The 18,744-nt window shown below is 42.1% G+C and overlaps 2 protein-coding genes across 2 annotated transcripts; both read left to right on the top strand.

The window, feature by feature from the left end:
* Positions 1-3,403: 3,403 nt before the first annotated feature.
* On the top strand, positions 3,404-8,269 carry LOC134094717 (uncharacterized). The gene is made up of 3 exons (XM_062548343.1): positions 3,404-4,093; positions 4,463-4,598; positions 5,229-8,269. Exons 1-3 carry the CDS (start codon positions 3,527-3,529, stop codon positions 7,778-7,780), a joined length of 3,255 nt encoding a protein of 1,084 aa, XP_062404327.1. The 5' UTR covers positions 3,404-3,526; the 3' UTR covers positions 7,781-8,269.
* Positions 8,270-8,613: 344 nt separating this feature from the next.
* On the top strand, positions 8,614-18,442 carry poglut3 (protein O-glucosyltransferase 3). The gene is made up of 8 exons (XM_062548013.1): positions 8,614-9,123; positions 9,875-10,072; positions 12,738-13,021; positions 13,351-13,567; positions 13,681-13,877; positions 16,325-16,519; positions 16,652-16,756; positions 16,958-18,442. Exons 1-8 carry the CDS (start codon positions 8,898-8,900, stop codon positions 17,099-17,101), a joined length of 1,566 nt encoding a protein of 521 aa, XP_062403997.1. The 5' UTR covers positions 8,614-8,897; the 3' UTR covers positions 17,102-18,442.
* The last annotated feature ends 302 nt before the right edge of the window (positions 18,443-18,744 follow it).

Below are 18,744 nucleotides of genomic sequence, written 5' to 3'. Positions count from 1 at the left end.
TACGTATCCGAAACCTGGTCTGATAATTATGTTATCGTACAATTTGACATGGCCTGATTACCAATGCATAATAAGATGTCACAGCAAAGACAGGTCTGTTCTAGTCTTCTTCTAGCTAAGGAAGAAGCCCTGACAAACTTCATTAGCCTAGCTTCATATACGTCTTCCCTAAGGGGAATTAAACTCCCCCATTTTAATGCCATTTGTAGATTCAAGAGCTGTTTGGAATTCAGCTTTGTTTGAATTACCACTGACATGCTCAACCAGTCTGTCCTCAATATTCATTTACATGTTTAAACACAAGAAGATGGCACCAGTAATACAGTATATAGCGGGGAAAATATTGAACATGTCAATATTTTTTTGCAGTACTTTCAATGAGTAGTCTGGCCATCATACTAAACTCAATCTTTTGTTAGTCTGGAGAGTTTGCACTTTATTTCTATTGCACAAGAGGCATGATCAATAGCATAGTTCAAATGACTCTGTACGCTTTTGGATAGTCCTTCAACCAATCAGACCAACGATCCGTGTATTTTGGATAAGCTAGTTTGTGATTGAACCCAGACGATGTGGACAGGAAGCAGGAGAGATAGAAGTGCAGATTTCCAGCATGAGCTGCAGGGTGAAATCCAAATTGCAGTACAGGCAGGGTTTATCCAGCCTATCCAATGAGGCTATTTGTATGTTTTTTTCACCAGACATTAGTAATAAGTCATATAATCCACCCATATAAAGGAATCCAAACATTAAAGTTCAGAACTAGAGTTATGTGTAATAAGGTGGAATGACACAGGAACAATGTATTGCATTTTGTGGGAAAAGCCTGTATTTGTAATGACAGCTTCAAGGCATTTCCTGTGTGACAAAACTAAACAGATAGTCTTTTAATATGGAAGATTCCTCTTGTGAATCCTGATCTTCAGTTAATTTCCAAAACTGTTCAATTGGATTTAAGTCAGGGTCTTGATTTAGTTTCTCTAAAACCAATTGAGAGTTTCCTTTGCTGAATGCTTTGATCATTGTCCTGCTGGAAGGTCTAGCCATGTCTTATCCTCATCATGGTGGCTGGCAGGTTTCTCCTGGATAAATTGTGTGGTAGAAGCAGGCTTCACTCAGTCTCTTGTGTCTCTTTTTAGAGTGTTTGGCCAAACTGATATGTTAACTCAAAATGAAAAAAGGCCAGACTTTGCATATAAACATGTTGTGCAATAAACATGTTTATATGCAAGGTGCAGCATTTTTCTTAGATTCTCCTGGTATAGAATAACTCCATTAATCATTCCTTCAATTGTATGAAGTCTGCCAGTGCCATTAGATGAAAAACAGCCACACCACGATGACTCCACCTCCAAACCTCACTTGGTATGATCATTTTAGGGTGATGCACAGTGCCATTTTTCCTCCAAATATGGTGTGTAGAATGACACAATAAGTAAAATTTTGCTCTCGCCTGACCAGAATGCATCCTCTCAGCATTTCATAGGCTTGTCCAAATGTTATATAGCAAACTTTCAACAAGCTTTGCCATGTTTTTCTACAGTAATAGATGCGGGGTGAGCATGCATCAATTGTAACAATTGTACCTGCTGCCTCCAAGTCTTTCTGGGGCGTTCTCCGAGCGGTCCTTGGCACATGGGCTACTCCTCCTCTATACTTCTGACTTTCTGGTCAGATATCTTACAAGGAGATCCATGGCCGGTTGATGATGAAGTGATGCTCATTCCACTTGCAAATAATGGCTCCAATACTGTTGGATTCTGAAGCTTTTAAATGCATCTGTAACCAGTTCCATTGATATGTTTTGCAACAATAAGGTTGCAAAGGTCTTGGGAGAGCTCTTTGTTTGTACCCATCATTAACTGTTTCTTGTGTGACACCTTGGTAATGAAAAACCTTTTTATAGCCTAGGTACTAACCCTGCTTATATTAAATACAGTACAGACAGGAGGGGTAATTACTCTCTAACTAGGCCTATAGATTCCAGCTCGTTCCTTGCCAATCATTGTCTTTGCTTTCCTTAGCATGTTCTATACTTTTGTCGTTTGACGTTCGCTTTTTTACTAATAACTCTACTTATGGATGTTGGATTCTTTACATGTGTGGATTACCAATTAAGTTAATAATGTCTGGTGAAAATGTCACATGAATAGCCTCACTGGAAGTGTACTTACTGAAAAAAATGTTGACGTATTCAATATTTTACCCACTGTGTACTGTACGCGCCAGGACATCACGTCATTCAGGGGTTCTTATCATTTGAGTGAGCTTTGTAGTTCTGACCTCTGGACTAAAGCAGACAACAAACACCAGCTCATCTCTGAAGTTTATCGTGACAGCTCGTTTTTAAAACCGATAAGAGATACTTCATTTGAAACAGTGGGCATACAGTAGTTACTGTATAAGGATAGTCTTTTCTGATTGAATACTAGCAATCAGAAATGCTAGTATTACTTTTACCTTGAGTTCTGGCTCTTATAAGATTTTCAATGTTTTGTCTGATTTTCTGCAGAAGGATGTTTCCAGTAAGAGACGTTGGGCTGGGGATGAAGAGTGCGTCTCTTCAGCGGACCCAGGCTGTATGGAGCACCTCACTCCCACTCCCTCTCCCACTGCCTCCCATGGAGGCACACCCACCACCTCTCAAGGATTCCCCCAGGCCCAACACACAGGCACCCACAGGCAAGCCACTCAGGCCCAACACACAGGCACACACAGGCAAGCCACTCAGGCCCAACACACAGGCACCCACAGGCAAGCCACTCAGGCCCAACACACAGGCACCCACAGGCAAGCCACTCAGGCCCAACACACAGGCACACACAGGCAAGCCACTCAGGCCCAACACAGGCACACACAGGCAAGCCACTCAGGCCCAACACACAGGCACACACAGGCAAGCCACTCAGGCCCAACACACTGACACACACAGGCAAGAGAACCTCAGGCACAAACACTTTTACAGGACACACCCATTCTTGAATCCGCAAAGAAAATAATTTAATGTGATGACTGAAAGACATGCCGTGCTTGTGTATTTTTCCCAAAAAGTGGCACACCCATACTAAAACAGACATGTGGCACAGTGACGTGCGTGCATAGTGACTTTTTGACAGATGATTGTCAAAAAAAAAAATCAATCAGTAACAAGCTCACATGCAAGTTACAATAACTCCGCCTAAACTAACTGCTGTGGCTTTAAAGTTTCATGCACTCTAATGAATAGCACACATGGCTACGCATATTGCTTATTGACGCATGTCTTGGGTTAGCTCTTAGTGGTAGCACTAGGGGTCCGAGTGGTCAAATGTAGGTGTTATCACTAATGTTAATGTTAATTAATGTGCTGTATTGTGTTGCAGAAAGCCGTGCTGGCAAAGATGGAGATTTGTCAGCCGGAGTCCGGAGGCAGCCAACTCTACGTTCTCGTATCTCATCGCTGCTAAGCATCAAATTTTTGCAGCGCAGCAGCAGACACAGGGAAGCAAGCAACAACAGCAGAAACACACCCATAAACATCATACAAATGAATATTAGCAACAGCAATACAGACATGGACAGCGGCAGATACAGTGACACAAACAAAAGCAGCAGAGACATGGACATGGACATCAGAAATAGAAACAGAGACATGGACAGCAGCAGCAGAAATAAAGACATGGACATTAGCAACAGAAACAGAGACATGGACATCAGCAACAGATACAGAGACATGGACATCAGCAACAGAAGCAGAAACATGGACATCAGCAGCAGCGGCGGAGACATGGACATCAGCAGCAGAAGCACAGACATGGACAGCAGCAAAAACAGAGACATGGACATCAGCAGGAATAGAGACTTGGACATCAGCAACAGAAACAGAGACATGGACATCAGCAACAGATATAGAGACATGGACATCAGCAGGAATAGAGGCATGGGCATCAGCAGTAGCAGCAGACACATGGACAGCCTCAGCAGAAATACAGACATGGACATCAGCAGAAGCAGAGACATGGACATCAGCAGCAGCAGAGACATGGACATCAGCAGCAGCAGCAGCAGCAGCAGAAATGCAAGCAGCAATACCAGTAGCAGCAGGTCATTGCAGGTATAGACAACCGTGTAACAAATTATCATGCCAAAGCTTTAACTTCAGATTGTACTTCATACACCACAACCTGTAAAACCAGACTATCACTGACCACAAGAGATGTATTTTACACATAGACAACAATTAAATAACCATAGTTACAATATTGTATAATAAAATGTTTCCCATTTCCCATGCTATTTTTGCATGCCAGTTAGTTAAGCAATGCCAACATTGTGATTATATTGTGTATAATGTCATTATACTCATATTAAGATAGCTCTCCTTTGCTATAAACAAGCCTTGTAAAGGAAACAAGCCCATCATTGCAGTTAATGGTTAACTTAAATTGTGAAGTCATTGTCATCTATCGGTTTGAATTCCTAGGTTAATAACCATGATGTTTCCACTGAAAAGACTCAAATGATGTGGAAACATAAGGACAATGAACAAACAAAACAGGCAAATAAACTGAGAGAATTATCTCTTCAAACAGTTCCTCTGAAAGCAGAGACACCCACAGGTGAGCTTTGACACACAAATACACCTTCTCCTCATACTGCATGTGAGTCAAGGACACAAAGCCAGATTGGCCATAAAACTCACCAATTTTGCACCAGGAAATACTTTATAAATGGGAATGATACATGATCACATCACACAGTGTTATCATGTGACAAATTATATGGAGAGGTTTTCTGCTGCTAGAAATACACATTACCGTGCAAAGCTTTGAGCTGTTGCGCAGAATCATGCAATTACTTCCCGATTCCACTGGGTTGTACATGTTTGAAAACCTTTTAATTCAATGTAACAGTCTTTATGAACATTAGAATTGTGACTTATTATTCTCAAATGATTCAGATATGGCGCTGGACTCTTAAAAATACTATCAGACTGCTGTTGACAAAAAACTCTTTTAATGATTGTGTTAAGTAAACAGAATGAACGGGCGATGAAAACCGGACGGAAGCAGGGTTTCACAAATAAAGGAAAGAGGCTTGAATCAATAGTATAATAATTGAAATAAATAATAGATTAATCCCTGTAGTCTACCTTACAGCATCAGGAGTGACTAGTAATATTAGCTGAATAGGAGTAGAGAGGAGTGCCTTGATGTCCATCTGATTTTGTCTGTTCTGTCTCTCTGCAGATCAACACAATAGGCAGTTCCCAGAGCTGTCAAGTCCAGCCAGCCTCCAAACACAGACAGAGGCTTCACTAGTTGAGACGGATAAGGGGTCAGAACCAGCGTTGCCATCAGATGGGACGGACTGCAACCCCTCTTCAGGGCAGGACATAAACAAGATGGAGCTCAGCGTCCAACATGGTACTGTGAGCAAATCTGAAGCATGGCTGTCAGAGCCGCAAAGCATCATGGGACACAAAACAACAACAGACCAATTGCAGAGCAAGGCTTCTGCATTTTACAACAAAGAGCTCAGGGACAAAGACAGATCCATGTCTGACACCTGGATACCTGGGCCAGGTGAGAAGGAAAGCCCCGCCCTTCCCAATGGTACTTCTACCATTGAAGAATCACGTAACTCCACAAAAGATGGCCCAAACACATCTGATGAGAATAAAGACTCACATGAACCAATTCTGTCCATCCCTGTTTATAAAACGCACGCATGCTGCGCACCATTGAGGTCTGAGAACAAAGATGAAAGGGAAGTCATCAAAGACACTCCTGGTGGTGCAGAAACAGAAAACTCTACTCTCTCCTTTTCTAATAAGAACAATATAACAAATACATTTGGCCTTTCTCCTATATGGGTAAAAACAGAGCACAGTGCCTCAGAAATACACTGTGATGATCATTTAAAGACACAGGGGTCAGTGTCCACTAGACAAGAGGCCCCTGTGGTTGCTCCCAAAAGTCCAAATCAAAATGATGTCAACAAATTATTCACAGAGAAGAGTACCTTTAGAGCTTCAAATAAGCAAGCAATGTCCACTGCCTCTCAGTCATCCAAAACTGCACAGACAAGCTTGGACTTGCCAAAAAGGGCAAACGATTTTGCTACAGACATCTCACTTGGCACGGATCCCATTCGATCGGCACGGCCGACCTCGGCTAGCCATCGTCAGAGAATCATGGCCTGGAGGTCCCACCTCCCACACAGGCACTCCTCCTCAGTGCAGGTACATTCTTCCTTACCGAAGACCGAGGGTGCTGCTACAAACCACCAACATGCTGTGCCCAGACTCAACTCCTACCCAGCTGCCGTTGGCTCTTTGGGCCCTCCCAAGGCCCGCTATTACCCTGCTGAAACTCCTCTGGTGAAAGCCAAGTCATGTGAGAGACTGCTTCAGAAGGCAGCGAGTGTAGACTCACCTCGTTCTCTCCCTGTTTCTAACATGAGATCTATGTCCTCCTCTGAGAGAATTAATATCTTAGCAAAGCACCAAGCCCAAGGACTTCAACCAGCAAGAGACTACTGTGAGTTAAGCGAACCTCAGCTACCTCATAGCTTAACGAGAGGGAGAGGCTATTCCACTCATGAAATGAATTCATTAGAGCATGGCGCAGATAACTCCCAGCTTGTGCATGAACACAGATCATTAAGCAACTTAACGTTACCAAAGTATGGATTATCCAAAGATAGATATCATCCCCAATCGAAACTAAGTGTTTTCTCAAATGGCCACTTAGGAAAGTCCCAACCTGCTCTAGACAAAGGAAATATTGGAGGTTACGACCAAAAATACTCAAAATTCAGATCTCATGGTAATTTAAGTATAGAATCATTATATAAAGGTCATTCATTAGATAAGGTCAATATCAATGCAGACCCAGTTGCACTCAAAAATAAGAGAAACTATTCGTTTGATATGTATCAGGCAGACCATTTCAATCATCAGGAGGACCGTAATGGAAGATCAGAGATAGATTCCACAGACATCCCATATAAAAAACACTGGCATAGTCTCTCATACGGCAAGAGAAAAGAGAACAGAAGGTGGTCATCAGTCTCAGAGCTGAGAAACCCTGAAGGCCACTACAGGACACAGATGCATCAGACTTCGCTTAGTCAGCGACAGACCCTCCCAAAGCTAAAAAAGCCTTTGTTAGATTCTACAGGCAGCCAGATCAGCTTGGACTGCAGCTCCGAGAGCACGGACGATGACATCTTCTCCATGTCACTTGGGCGGCGCGGACAGGGGAGTCCCCTCGACTCCTTCACCGCACACGACAAGGGACTAAAACCACATCACACATCCTCCTCCAATGTGTATCAATCTACTGGTGACCAAGCAAATGTGTACTCTTCTAGGAGCTTTGATTTGTCACGGAGTCGATCTGTCTCTGTGTCCAACGTCTCCTCGAACAGAACTGCAGGTCTTCGACGGATCTCCACAGGAAGCCGGACCACCACTCTCTCAGATCTCAGGGACAGTGAGGACTTTGATGATTCTATCTCACCCGAACCCAGAACTCTCTCCTGCACTTTGGACCAGACTGTGTCCAGTGGACCAGTCCAGAGGCTTCCAACCCTTGGTCACATTTGGCGTGGTGGTAGCCTTGCTTCGTCCTGTGGTTCCTTACTTTCATCTAGTCAAGTGTGTCTAGACAACCCATTTCCCGTGGGCAACTACTATCTCACCTATGTAGAGTCAGAGGACAGTGATTCAGACACACTCTCTGAGGGTGAATATTGCCTGTATGGTTCAGGTGAGGACTTAGAGTCTTCACTATAGTGATCAAGAACATTTTGTTTGTTTAGCCTGTATTGCATCAATCCATAAATGCATAATGCATAAATGCATTAGCCTAATGTGTTTAAACTGTTATTCGTCCTCATAAATGTTTATTTTGTGCAATGTTTGTGAACAACAAATATAGGCTACCGATTAGGCCAAAGGCTTTCTGCAATGACAATCTAATGGCAGTAGATGGCCCTAATGAGCATAACACAGACACTGAACATTCATGAGATTATTATATATTTTCTTTTGTATTTAGTTTCCCCTTCATTCCGTTTTGTTGTTTGTGTTGTTCTTCATTCATCTTGATGTTGTCATTATGGATACTTATGGTGGTTTATGTGAAATATTATTTAGGAAGACTACTCTGTTTCCCATTCAGACATTTATGATTCTTGAGTAAAAATGAATCTTGAATGTGCAATGAATAAAACTATTAGTCTGGCTATGACCATAGGCTACTAGCTCAATCTCGCCGGCAGAAATAATCACCGGAATGCTATTACAGCAGCTGTAAATAGACAATGAGAAAAAAAAAACTCTGGGTAACCTAATAGCCTATACCCGTGATTATTGTGTCGTTGCCTGTGTGTGCAGACTGCGCGCGCGCGTGTGTGTGTGCGCGCGAGCGCGTTTACAAAACTCTACCATACGGGACTGCCATGATAAAGTTATGAGTAATTTCTACACGTCTCTCGCTAGTCTGGAAGATGGATGAAGGTGAATTAGTTTCCGCCCGGAACACTTTCCGTTTCACGAGACTACATCGGAATGAATTGTTTGGTGCAAACGAAAGGTGTGTGAAAAGCATAGACCTAAAAGAAAAGTAAAGGCATTTGATCATCATTCACAATACATTAGAGAGACTTAGATCGTCACCAGTGCCATACGCTTAAAATTATTTATAAAGTGTTGACTCGAAGAGTGCCGCGTATCGCATTTTCGTATTCGTTGAGCATCCAATCAAACGCGGCCAAATGTTACAAAATTGTAGTCCCTTCCCTCTCTCCCCAAGTGGCTAGCCTGCTGAAAGATGTGTTCGTGCAAGTAGCCTACTCCATACACGCCTGTAGGCTATCTAACTAAAACCAGATGACCGAGCGAACACGCGATGCTTAAAATGATTCATATTGTGTTTCAGTTGAGCAGTGCAACAGTTGTTTGCATCGCGACCATTTTCGGCCTGTCAAACTTCGCATTTTGCCAGGAGACTGAAGTTAGTCCCGAGAAAAGTATTGTGTGGGGTCCTGGGCTGGATCCAAGAGTTGTAGTTCCAGTGCGACACTTCTACATTCAGGCAGTAGACTCGACCGGACTGAACTTCACCACATCTCCAGGTAGGCTCGGCGCGCCTCCCTCTTCCGTGCATGCCCAAGTAGCCTAACCAACTGCCTGGCAGAATTCCTGAATTAAATATTCCAAATAAAACAAGCGCAGGTCATGGTTTAATGTTGCATGCTAAAGTGGATGTTTTGCTTGTATTCGGAGAGCTTATAAAACTTCCATATTAGCCTAACTTACACGATCCCCGTTGTGTTTGCCAAGAAGAGAATGCAATTCATGGTGAGGCATACATGACAAGCACAAGTTGGCTATCTTTGCAACACGAGATAGTCTCTAAAGTAACACAAGTTTCATGAGTCTGAAGCAAAAAAGAAGAGCTTAGGGCATTTATGTAATGGAATGGTAAAGTAATTTATAACTCCAATAGTTTAAATGAAAATAAATAAAATGCAATTTACATTCTCATGCATTATTTATTTTCTATAGGCTGCTAAAGTCAAACTCTTTCTCTTCCATACAGACCTAATGCAGTAATTGTGTTGTAAAAGAAAAAAAAACCCTGCACTGTTTGTTGCAAGACAAGAAAAATGCTAAATTCGTAGAAAGTTCATGTGTTAATATGGCTATGTAATAATAAACACACCTCTATAGATTTCCCATCTGCTTGTCAGTTTTGTATAATTGTGATGTAGATGTTATGGATTGTACTGTCTCTGCATTCCTTTAAGTCGCTGTGGATACTTCATTCAGTGGATACGGAAAGTATCCACTAAATGAATATGTAATGTTTTTTTTTTATTTCAGGTAAAGATGTGTTTAAGGTGCAGATTACATCTGCGTCAGGGAAGGAGCATATCCGTATCCACGTCCCTCTTCCCCTGGACAGAGAAGATGGGTCCTTCCTGGTGAGGTATCGGCTCTACACCACGCCCAGCTCCGATCTCACAGTACAGGTCCTGCACCAGAATAAACCGGTGGCCAAATCACCATACATCCTCACAGGTACAGTACACACAGATAGGTCCACTCCATACATCCTCACAGGTACAGGACACACAGATAGGTCCACTCCACACACTGTATCATGTGAAGAGCTCAACAAATACAATGTGTTTGGAAGTACTGACTTATTGGAGCTGCAGGTGTTCTCCAGTGCACTTAATGTGCTTCACGTTTATAGAGTGGCAGACAGGAGGCAACGGAGAAGGTCAGAAGTAATAAGAAGTTTAATGGATCTGCTCCTAGCTACTTCAGTTCTTTGATCAAGATGTACATTCCCAACCGCCCATTGCGATCTTCTGAGGAGCGTCTGTTATGTCGACAAACCATTCATGCTAGGTCAAACTGTAGATCCTATTCTTCAGTGGTTCCGTGTTGGTGGAATGAGTTGCCCAGTGCTCTCCGTTCCAGCAACAGTTTTGGATCTTTCAAGAGGGGTCTTAAGGCATATTTGTTTAATATGCACTTAGTCTTTTGAGCGTTTGTTGTGTTATGGTTTGTATAATAGTATTGTTTTGTTATAATTTGTCCATTGTTAGAATTTGACATTTATTCTGCTATTGTCCTTAAATTTAGCCTTACCATGCTATAGTTATTGTTATTATATAATTAACTGAGTGACTTATTTGATTGCTATTCTCATTTCATTGTTTTATTTCTCATTAGGTTAGTGCTTAATTGATTGTTTTATTGATAATATTGCTATTCTCCCTTTTTGTAATTGTTCACTGTTATTTAATTTGTATTGTTATTTATTTGTATGTCGCTTTGGACAAAGGCGTCTGCTAAATAACCATAACCATAACCATAACCATAACCAATTTAAACACACATATCTTCAGACAACCCGGCAGTTATGAAATACGTTTACAAGTGCAAATAGAGATGCAAAAACAGTTTGCGACATGCAAAATGTATGTGGTTTTTATTGTCAATTCTTGCTAATTCTATCAAACTGCCATTTGGTTGTTTTTAAGTAAAATAAATCATATCCACACAACCCAACAATAGTTTTACTCGTATCAAGGTAAAAAATAACATATTTCTGTAAATTCATCAAAAATGGACCTAACTGTTTTTGCAACTAAACCTTTTAAGTGATTCTGAGGCACATCTGATGACAGCTGCTGTAGAAACAGAGCTGTGGAACTACATCATGTCAAAATCGTCAACACATTTTGTTAGTTGGTTTCCTGTTAAATGATCATGCCACTCGTCATCTTAGGCCCTGTAGCCATAAATATAGCCAGACAGAAAGTCTGCATAGCAAACCACATACAGGAACACTCATTTCGAACTGAAACCTCAGCTTCAGGGTTTGTACATGAGGGAAGTAAAACTGAACGTGTTCAGCTGATGCACGATGCCCACAGTGGATGTCAGTAACATAATCATCTTCTTCACCTGTTTCTTTATTAGTCATGTCCACTGCAAATGATCCCAGACCAGTTATCGTTTACTTTGGAACTGGTGTTCATGCAGGAGCCTGTTTGTGTGTGTTGGAGGTATAGACAGACACCTTTTCTCACAAACCTTGTGCAATATGGAAAAAGGTTGATTGTTACTTCCTCTTTCCCCAATATGTGTGTATATACCCACACACTAAAGCAGGCAAACAATCGTGGGCTCATCTAGTTGTTTAATTTCCCTGGAATTCCTTGGCCAAAGCCTGGTCACACCCGGGTCCTCCGGGGTATATGTCTTTGGAGGATCGATAAAGAGTCTTCTAGTCATATTAAAGCCACATTGGACATATTTGTAAGAGCCTGGGTTAAGGACACAGAAAAACACACAGGAAGTCATATCACTCATGGGTTTTTTTCCCCTAAAAACTTTTTGTTGGGGGAGGGGAGGTCAGTTCACTGTCAACTTCCTCTACATTGCTGTGCAAGACCTGTCTACACTCCCTGTCAGACTTGACCTTTTTGTCTACTTGCAATCAGTCTACGTTCTGATTGTTCTGACTGTTTTTGGGAACACATCAAACCACATCCTGAGGTTTACATGTATGGGCATCATTTTTTTAAACAAACATACATGTAGAAAATAAATAAAGAAAGAACAAAAGAAGATAATAATAATAACAACAATAATATATAGTATGATAATAGTTACCTAAAATGTTAGCCCATCTTTTCATTTACAACTAACTACCGGTAACTGCTAATCAGGAGTATGATAAAAGAGAGACAGCAAGTCTTTGAATGCAGGCAGACAGAGGTCTGTGCTAAAGTGTAAAAATGACACAGTAGGTGTCAAACTAGGTGTATGAGACATAAGACCCACAGCAGAATCACAACATAATCCCTATTCTTATGGCAGGGTTCCCATGAGTCATGGAATTTCGTCTATTTCAGACATGGAACGTCAGGGATTTTTAATTTTTTTTTTTATCATATCTGGGACAATATCCTGGAATATCCTGGGTCCTGGAATATCGGGGAATTGTGTTGGGGCAGTTTAAAGTGTACTTGCCAAAATATATTAATGTAAATATATTTCCACACGAAATTGGTGTATATCTGGGAGGATGTATAAAATACGAATGAGCGGCACCCCTAACCTCCATGGGCAGTGCAAAGTTTAGGTGCTGCAAGATATTGAGCTGTTTCCAATAAAGGTCTTTGTTAGATGAACAAATGAGAAAGGTGTGCTTCCTCACTGCTAGGCCCAGTGTATCACGAGTACTGTGACTGCCCTGAGGAGGATGCTGGAGACTGGCAGACGGCGTTGGACTGCCCAGCCGGTGACCCTCAGGTCGAGGCCGACTTCGAGACGTTCCCTTTCATCGACCTGGAGCGGCTGAGTCAGGAAGTTCCCCGTCGCTTCGCCCAGAGGGGCGGCCTGATCCACTACACCATCCTCAACAACCAGCTGCACCGCCGCACGCAGGGCAAGTACACCGACTTCAAGATGTTCTCCGACGAAATGCTGCTGTCGGTCATGAGGAAGGTGAGTGGCCATGGCGTGTGTCAGACTGTTAACCTGACGAGCCCATAACAGTGCTTGTGCAGTTCTGAAAGTCTGGAAAAGTATGTACGGTAGTCATGAATGACTGTTTTCCAGAGCTGGTTAACTATGGACATTTGTGTGGAAATTTTGCCCATAGTAATACATACATAAAAAGTTGACAGTGCACAAAAAATATCAGAGGTTATGGATCAGTAAATTCACTTATATAACTGATATGATACTCCATTATTACGTCAGTAATCCATTCGGGAAAAGTCTGTGATTTTGCATCATAATTGGTTGACTGATCTCAGTCGTGTTTGTGATAGGTGCGTTTGCCAGATGTGGAGTTTTACATGAACGTTGGCGACTGGCCAATGGAGAAGAGGAGCACGGGCGAGTCGCCGGGACCCGTGCCCGTTATCTCATGGTGCGGCTCCACGGACACCCGTGACATCATCTTGCCCACCTATGACATCACACATTCCACACTGGAAACCATGAGGGGTGTGACCAATGACCTGCTCTCTATCCAAGGACACACAGGTTGGTGATGGTACCATGGCATGGTATTTCAGCAAATGAAAATCATAAGGAGTCCTGTTATGGCAACTCTTCACAGTGAATTGTGCAGACAGTTCTGAACCTTTTCTTCACAGGTCCTGTGTGGTCCAATAAGACGGAGAAGGCGTTCTTTAGAGGCCGAGACAGTCGGGAAGAGCGCCTCCACCTGGTCACCCTGTCCAAAGACAACCCTCAGCTTCTGGACGCCGGGATCACGGCGTACTTCTTCTTCCGTCAGCAGGAGAAGGAGCTCGGCAAAGCGCCGCTGATTGGCTTCTTCGACTTCTTCAAGGTGAGAAAGGCTCTGGGATCATCTGAATCGTCTTTCACTCTCACAAATGAGCAGTTTGGTAGACAGCATTGCATCCTTAAAAAGATACTGCATGTCTGTAACATATTTCATATCCACAATTACCAAATGGAGCGATATCCTTCTCTCCTGTCTGTCAGTATAAGTACCAGGTGATATTCTTTCTCCTGTCTGTCAGTATAAGTACCAGGTGATATCCTTCTCTCCTGTCTGTCAGTATAAGTACCAGGTGATATTCTTTCTCCTGTCTGTCAGTATAAGTACCAGGTGATATCCTTCTCTCCTGTCTGTCAGTATAAGTACCAGGTGATATTCTTTCTCCTGTCTGTCAGTATAAGTACCAGGTGATATCCTTCTCTCCTGTCTGTCAGTATAAGTACCAGGTGATATTCTTTCTCCTGTCTGTCAGTATAAGTACCAGGTGATATCCTTCTCTCCTGTCTGTCAGTATAAGTACCAGGTGATATCCTTCTCTCCTGTCTGTCAGTATAAGTACCAGGTGATATTCTTTCTCCTGTCTGTCAGTATAAGTACCAGGTGATATCCTTCTCTCCTGTCTGTCAGTATAAGTACCAGGTGATATCCTTCTCTCCTGTCTGTCAGTATAAGTACCAGGTGATATCCTTCTCTCCTGTCTGTCAGTATAAGTACCAGGTGATATTCTTTCTCCTGTCTGTCAGTATAAGTACCAGGTGATATTAGGGCTGAACGATATATTGCATTTGCGATAATATCGCGATATGATGAAGTGCAATTTTCTAACCTCAAAGGCTGCGATTACCCTCTGGTCACGTGACATGAGAGCGTAAAGTAGCAAATACATAGAGCAAATATTTGAAACAGTCTATCAGAGAGTGAACTCGGCAAGCTGCTCGATAGAACCATTGAACCAACATGTTTAAGAGTGCGACTGCAACAAATTCTAGGTTGCACCGTGCACCTGCGCTGCTCGGGTGAAAGCAAGTTTTCATCGTAGACTATGCCTGCAAATTCACCCCTCTCCTTGGCCCGCTTTCTCTCCCTCTCCCTCCCTCTCCCTCCCTCTCTCTCTCTCTCTGACGTGCGCGCTCAATGGACACCCGCTCCTCGACATGCGCATTCAATCCAAATAAAACATTCACAATCGTGAAAGCAATGACGCATAGAAGACGATTAGCTAAATTATATAAAATCCGGTTAGCATCATTATTAGCATGCAGCAGACATCTAAAACTCTTGCGTTCAAATTGACTGATCATCTCAATACAGATGTTTTCCAACTTCAAGACTCAAAAGGGCTTATCCCAAGGAGAAAAAAGTATTTATCTACCAAACAGACGTGGGGAAACTGACCCGTCCAACCAGTAGACTGATAAGATAGCCAACTATGCTACTTTGTTTACAATAGTTTGAGGCTTCAACCAGACAGCTGAATTAAAGAGACGGAGTTGGAATAGTCAGTGCAGTGTGCTGTGCAGCCATGAATATCAGGAATTTCTGTATGCAGAACATATCACGTTCATTAAAGTGAATTATCTGAAAAACTGCGTAATAAGATTTAGGCTATTAATATTTTCATATTTTTGCAATCTGCAAAAATATGAAACTTTTGTACTTTTGTTTGTGTGACTTTGTTACTGACTTTCATTTTAATCTTTACACCAGGCTTCCTTGTACTAGTAGGGCCTACTTCTAATGTGTAGGCTACAAGGTGGAAAGTTCAAAATATAGGCCTACTATTGTGATTGAAGTAGCTAGTTAAAAAAATGTCATCCATCAATTCATGCATCACCTGTCATTATAACAGAGGTAGCCTATGACTTCCAGGAAATAAGAGTTTATTTTTAATCTAATATAGCCTATTGCCCATACTGCTTGTTTTTGTTGAAAAATTCGCAAGACAAACACCTTAAAAAAGAATGGCATATCGCATCGCAATCGCAATATTGGCAAGAAAAATCGCAATTAGATTATTTTCCATAATCGTTCAGCCCTAGGTGATATCCTTCTCTCCTGTCTGTCAGTATAAGTACCAGGTGATATCCTTCTCTCCTGTCTGTCAGTATAAGTACCAGGTGATATCCTTCTCTCCTGTCTGTCAGTATAAGTACCAGGTGATATTCTTTCTCCTGTCTGTCAGTATAAGTACCAGGTGATATCCTTCTCTCCTGTCTGTCAGTATAAGTACCAGGTGATATTCTTTCTCCTGTCTGTCAGTATAAGTACCAGGTGATATCCTTCTCTCCTGTCTGTCAGTATAAGTACCAGGTGATATCCTTCTCTCCTGTCTGCCAGTATAAGTACCAGGTGATATTCTTTCTCCTGTCTGTCAGTATAAGTACCAGGTGATATCCTTCTCTCCTGTCTGTCAGTATAAGTACCAGGTGATATCCTTCTCTCCTGTCTGTCAGTATAAGTACCAGGTGATATCCTTCTCTCCTGTCTGCCAGTATAAGTACCAGGTGAATGTGGATGGCACGGTGGCAGCATACAGGTTCCCATACCTGATGCTGGGCGGCAGTCTGGTCCTGAAACAGAAGTCTCCATATTACGAGCACTTCTACACACACATGGAGCCTGGGAAACATTACATCCCTGTGGACAGAAACCTTTCAGACCTCATACAAAAGATCAAGTGGGCTAAGGTAGGAAGGAGTGTCTGAGCACGTGTTTGTGTCTTATACCAAAGGCTAAGATATGCTGGTGTGTGTATATGTATGTTATGTATGTATGTGTGTGGGTGTGTTTGTTGCGTCAATCTCATCTCACCTTTTCAGGACCATGATGCTGAAGCAGAGACGATAGCTAAAGAAGGGCAGCGATTGGCCAGGGAGCTACTTCAGCCTCACAGACTCTATTGCTACTACTACCTGGTCTTACAGGTGAGACCTTTCACCTTGTATGCAGAGGTCATTGTATAGCAATATCACACCGATGAATTTTAGTGACCAAGTGACCATACTGTCGTATCATCTTGTAAACAGCATTATATCAGTGATGTGAATAGAGGCTCTTCTTAATTTGTACATAAGATTCTCAATGGAAGTGACCGGAAGCTTTGTGTCTTTTCTTTGCTTTCTCAGACCTATGCGTCTCGGCAAGTGGGTCAACCAACGGTACACCCTGACATGGAGCTTGTGCCACAGCCATCCGACCATGGCAGCCTCTGCTCCTGCCAACGTGGGCCTCAGGCCAGTGGTGCCGGCTCCAGGAAAGATGAGTTGTGATGGACAACACATGCGCGTTATGATGAATGAAACAGAGGAGATGTGTCGCCATTAACTTCGCAACAAACAAGCTGCTGGAAAAGACAGCTGGAGCGACACATTTCTGTGAACAGTACTTCAGGAGAGGTTCTAAAACAAAAGGGCAGAATACTTCTGATGAACAAGGGTGGGGTGGGGGAGGGAGGGCAAGCTATAACAGAGGCATCGCCATTGGGGAATATGTCTGTAGTTAGTCCAATGACGGTACTGAAGTTTGGCAAAAAGACTCTTGAAAAACACTACCTTGGGCTTTAGTCATTGTAGATTAGGACACAACACAATCCCCATGAGACATCTGCTTCATATACGCTGGGCTCAACAAGAGAGGAGAGTCTGTAGGGACCTTACATAATGACAGCAAGGAAAGGTTTATTGGTACATAATTACTGAATGTATGTTTTTTTTTAACTTCGTGAACTGTGCTGACTTTTTGGTATTATCCGTTATTATGGAAGGAGGGGACAACAATCCAGTCCACTTATTGTCACGTGCCAAAGATATGAAAATAAGAGATTATTTACATCAAAGGACCCAATATTATGTAATACATTTCTTGTCATTATGTGTGCATGAGTGCAGTGTTGAAGGAAGCCCTACACTATTTCACCTGGGGTTAATAGTGTTACATCCTCCAGCTTTGTGTATTGCCATGTCAATGTAAAAGCACAGTTATAACTGTATTACTCAACAACAGTGAACTTAATGTGTACACAAGTTGTTTGTATGGTGATAAATCATAATAGTGCCTAAATGTTATAGTGCCAAAGTGCTTTTCACTGAAAAGAACTGTTTACATTTATTTAAAAATGAGCTGAATGTCCTGTTATTTTCCTGGAAATTGGGGAGATGTTAAGGTGACCGTTATCACCAGAACCATGTTTTAGTTGCATCTGTGAATTACGACATCCCACAATGACCACACCTCAATCATTTGAAGTATATGATGAACTGTACACTGCACTTTGGAATGTTCCTCTCTGCTACATTAATGCCAAGGGTTAAGTACATTTGTTGAATACACATGTTGTTTAGAGTAACCATATTGACTTCACAGATAGTTTTCTCTGTGATGTGAAACTGTTGTCAATTAACAGCATGAATAGATGTTTGGATGAGAATAGAGAATTTCAGTTTAAAAAAAACCCTGCCTAGTGGAGTGGAGGACATAAAACAGGGAGTCCAGTGACTGATGTATAATTACTCTATTGTCCCCATGAGGATGTACTCAGATTTCACATTATTATGGTCAGAGCTGTAGTCTTTTTACATGTGGCATACTGAAAATAAACTATTTCAACACATCCCCAGTCTCATATAAAAGCATTTTTATAAATAAATGGGCCAATAAATCACTGTGTAACACTACAGAACTGTTTCACGTTGGATTCTTTCTAACGCATCAGCTATCTTTTCCTGAAATCAGTCTAGACTTGTTTCTGATTGGACTGAGAGCTTGATATTTCCGTTTCTTGCACAAAAGGAAGGAGGTGGGTGGGACAGCATTGGCAAGAGGATCAGTGCACTGGGTCAGATGTGCACTACCGCTCAAAGGTTTGGGGTGACTTTACTTACAAAATGTCTTATGTGAAAACGCTCCACACAGA

This window comes from Sardina pilchardus, chromosome 10, assembly GCF_963854185.1.
Source record: "Sardina pilchardus chromosome 10, fSarPil1.1, whole genome shotgun sequence".
NCBI lineage: Eukaryota > Metazoa > Chordata > Actinopteri > Clupeiformes > Clupeidae > Sardina > Sardina pilchardus.
The sequence above is the reverse complement of the archived record's forward strand: the minus strand, read 5'-3'. Positions and strand labels throughout refer to the sequence as shown.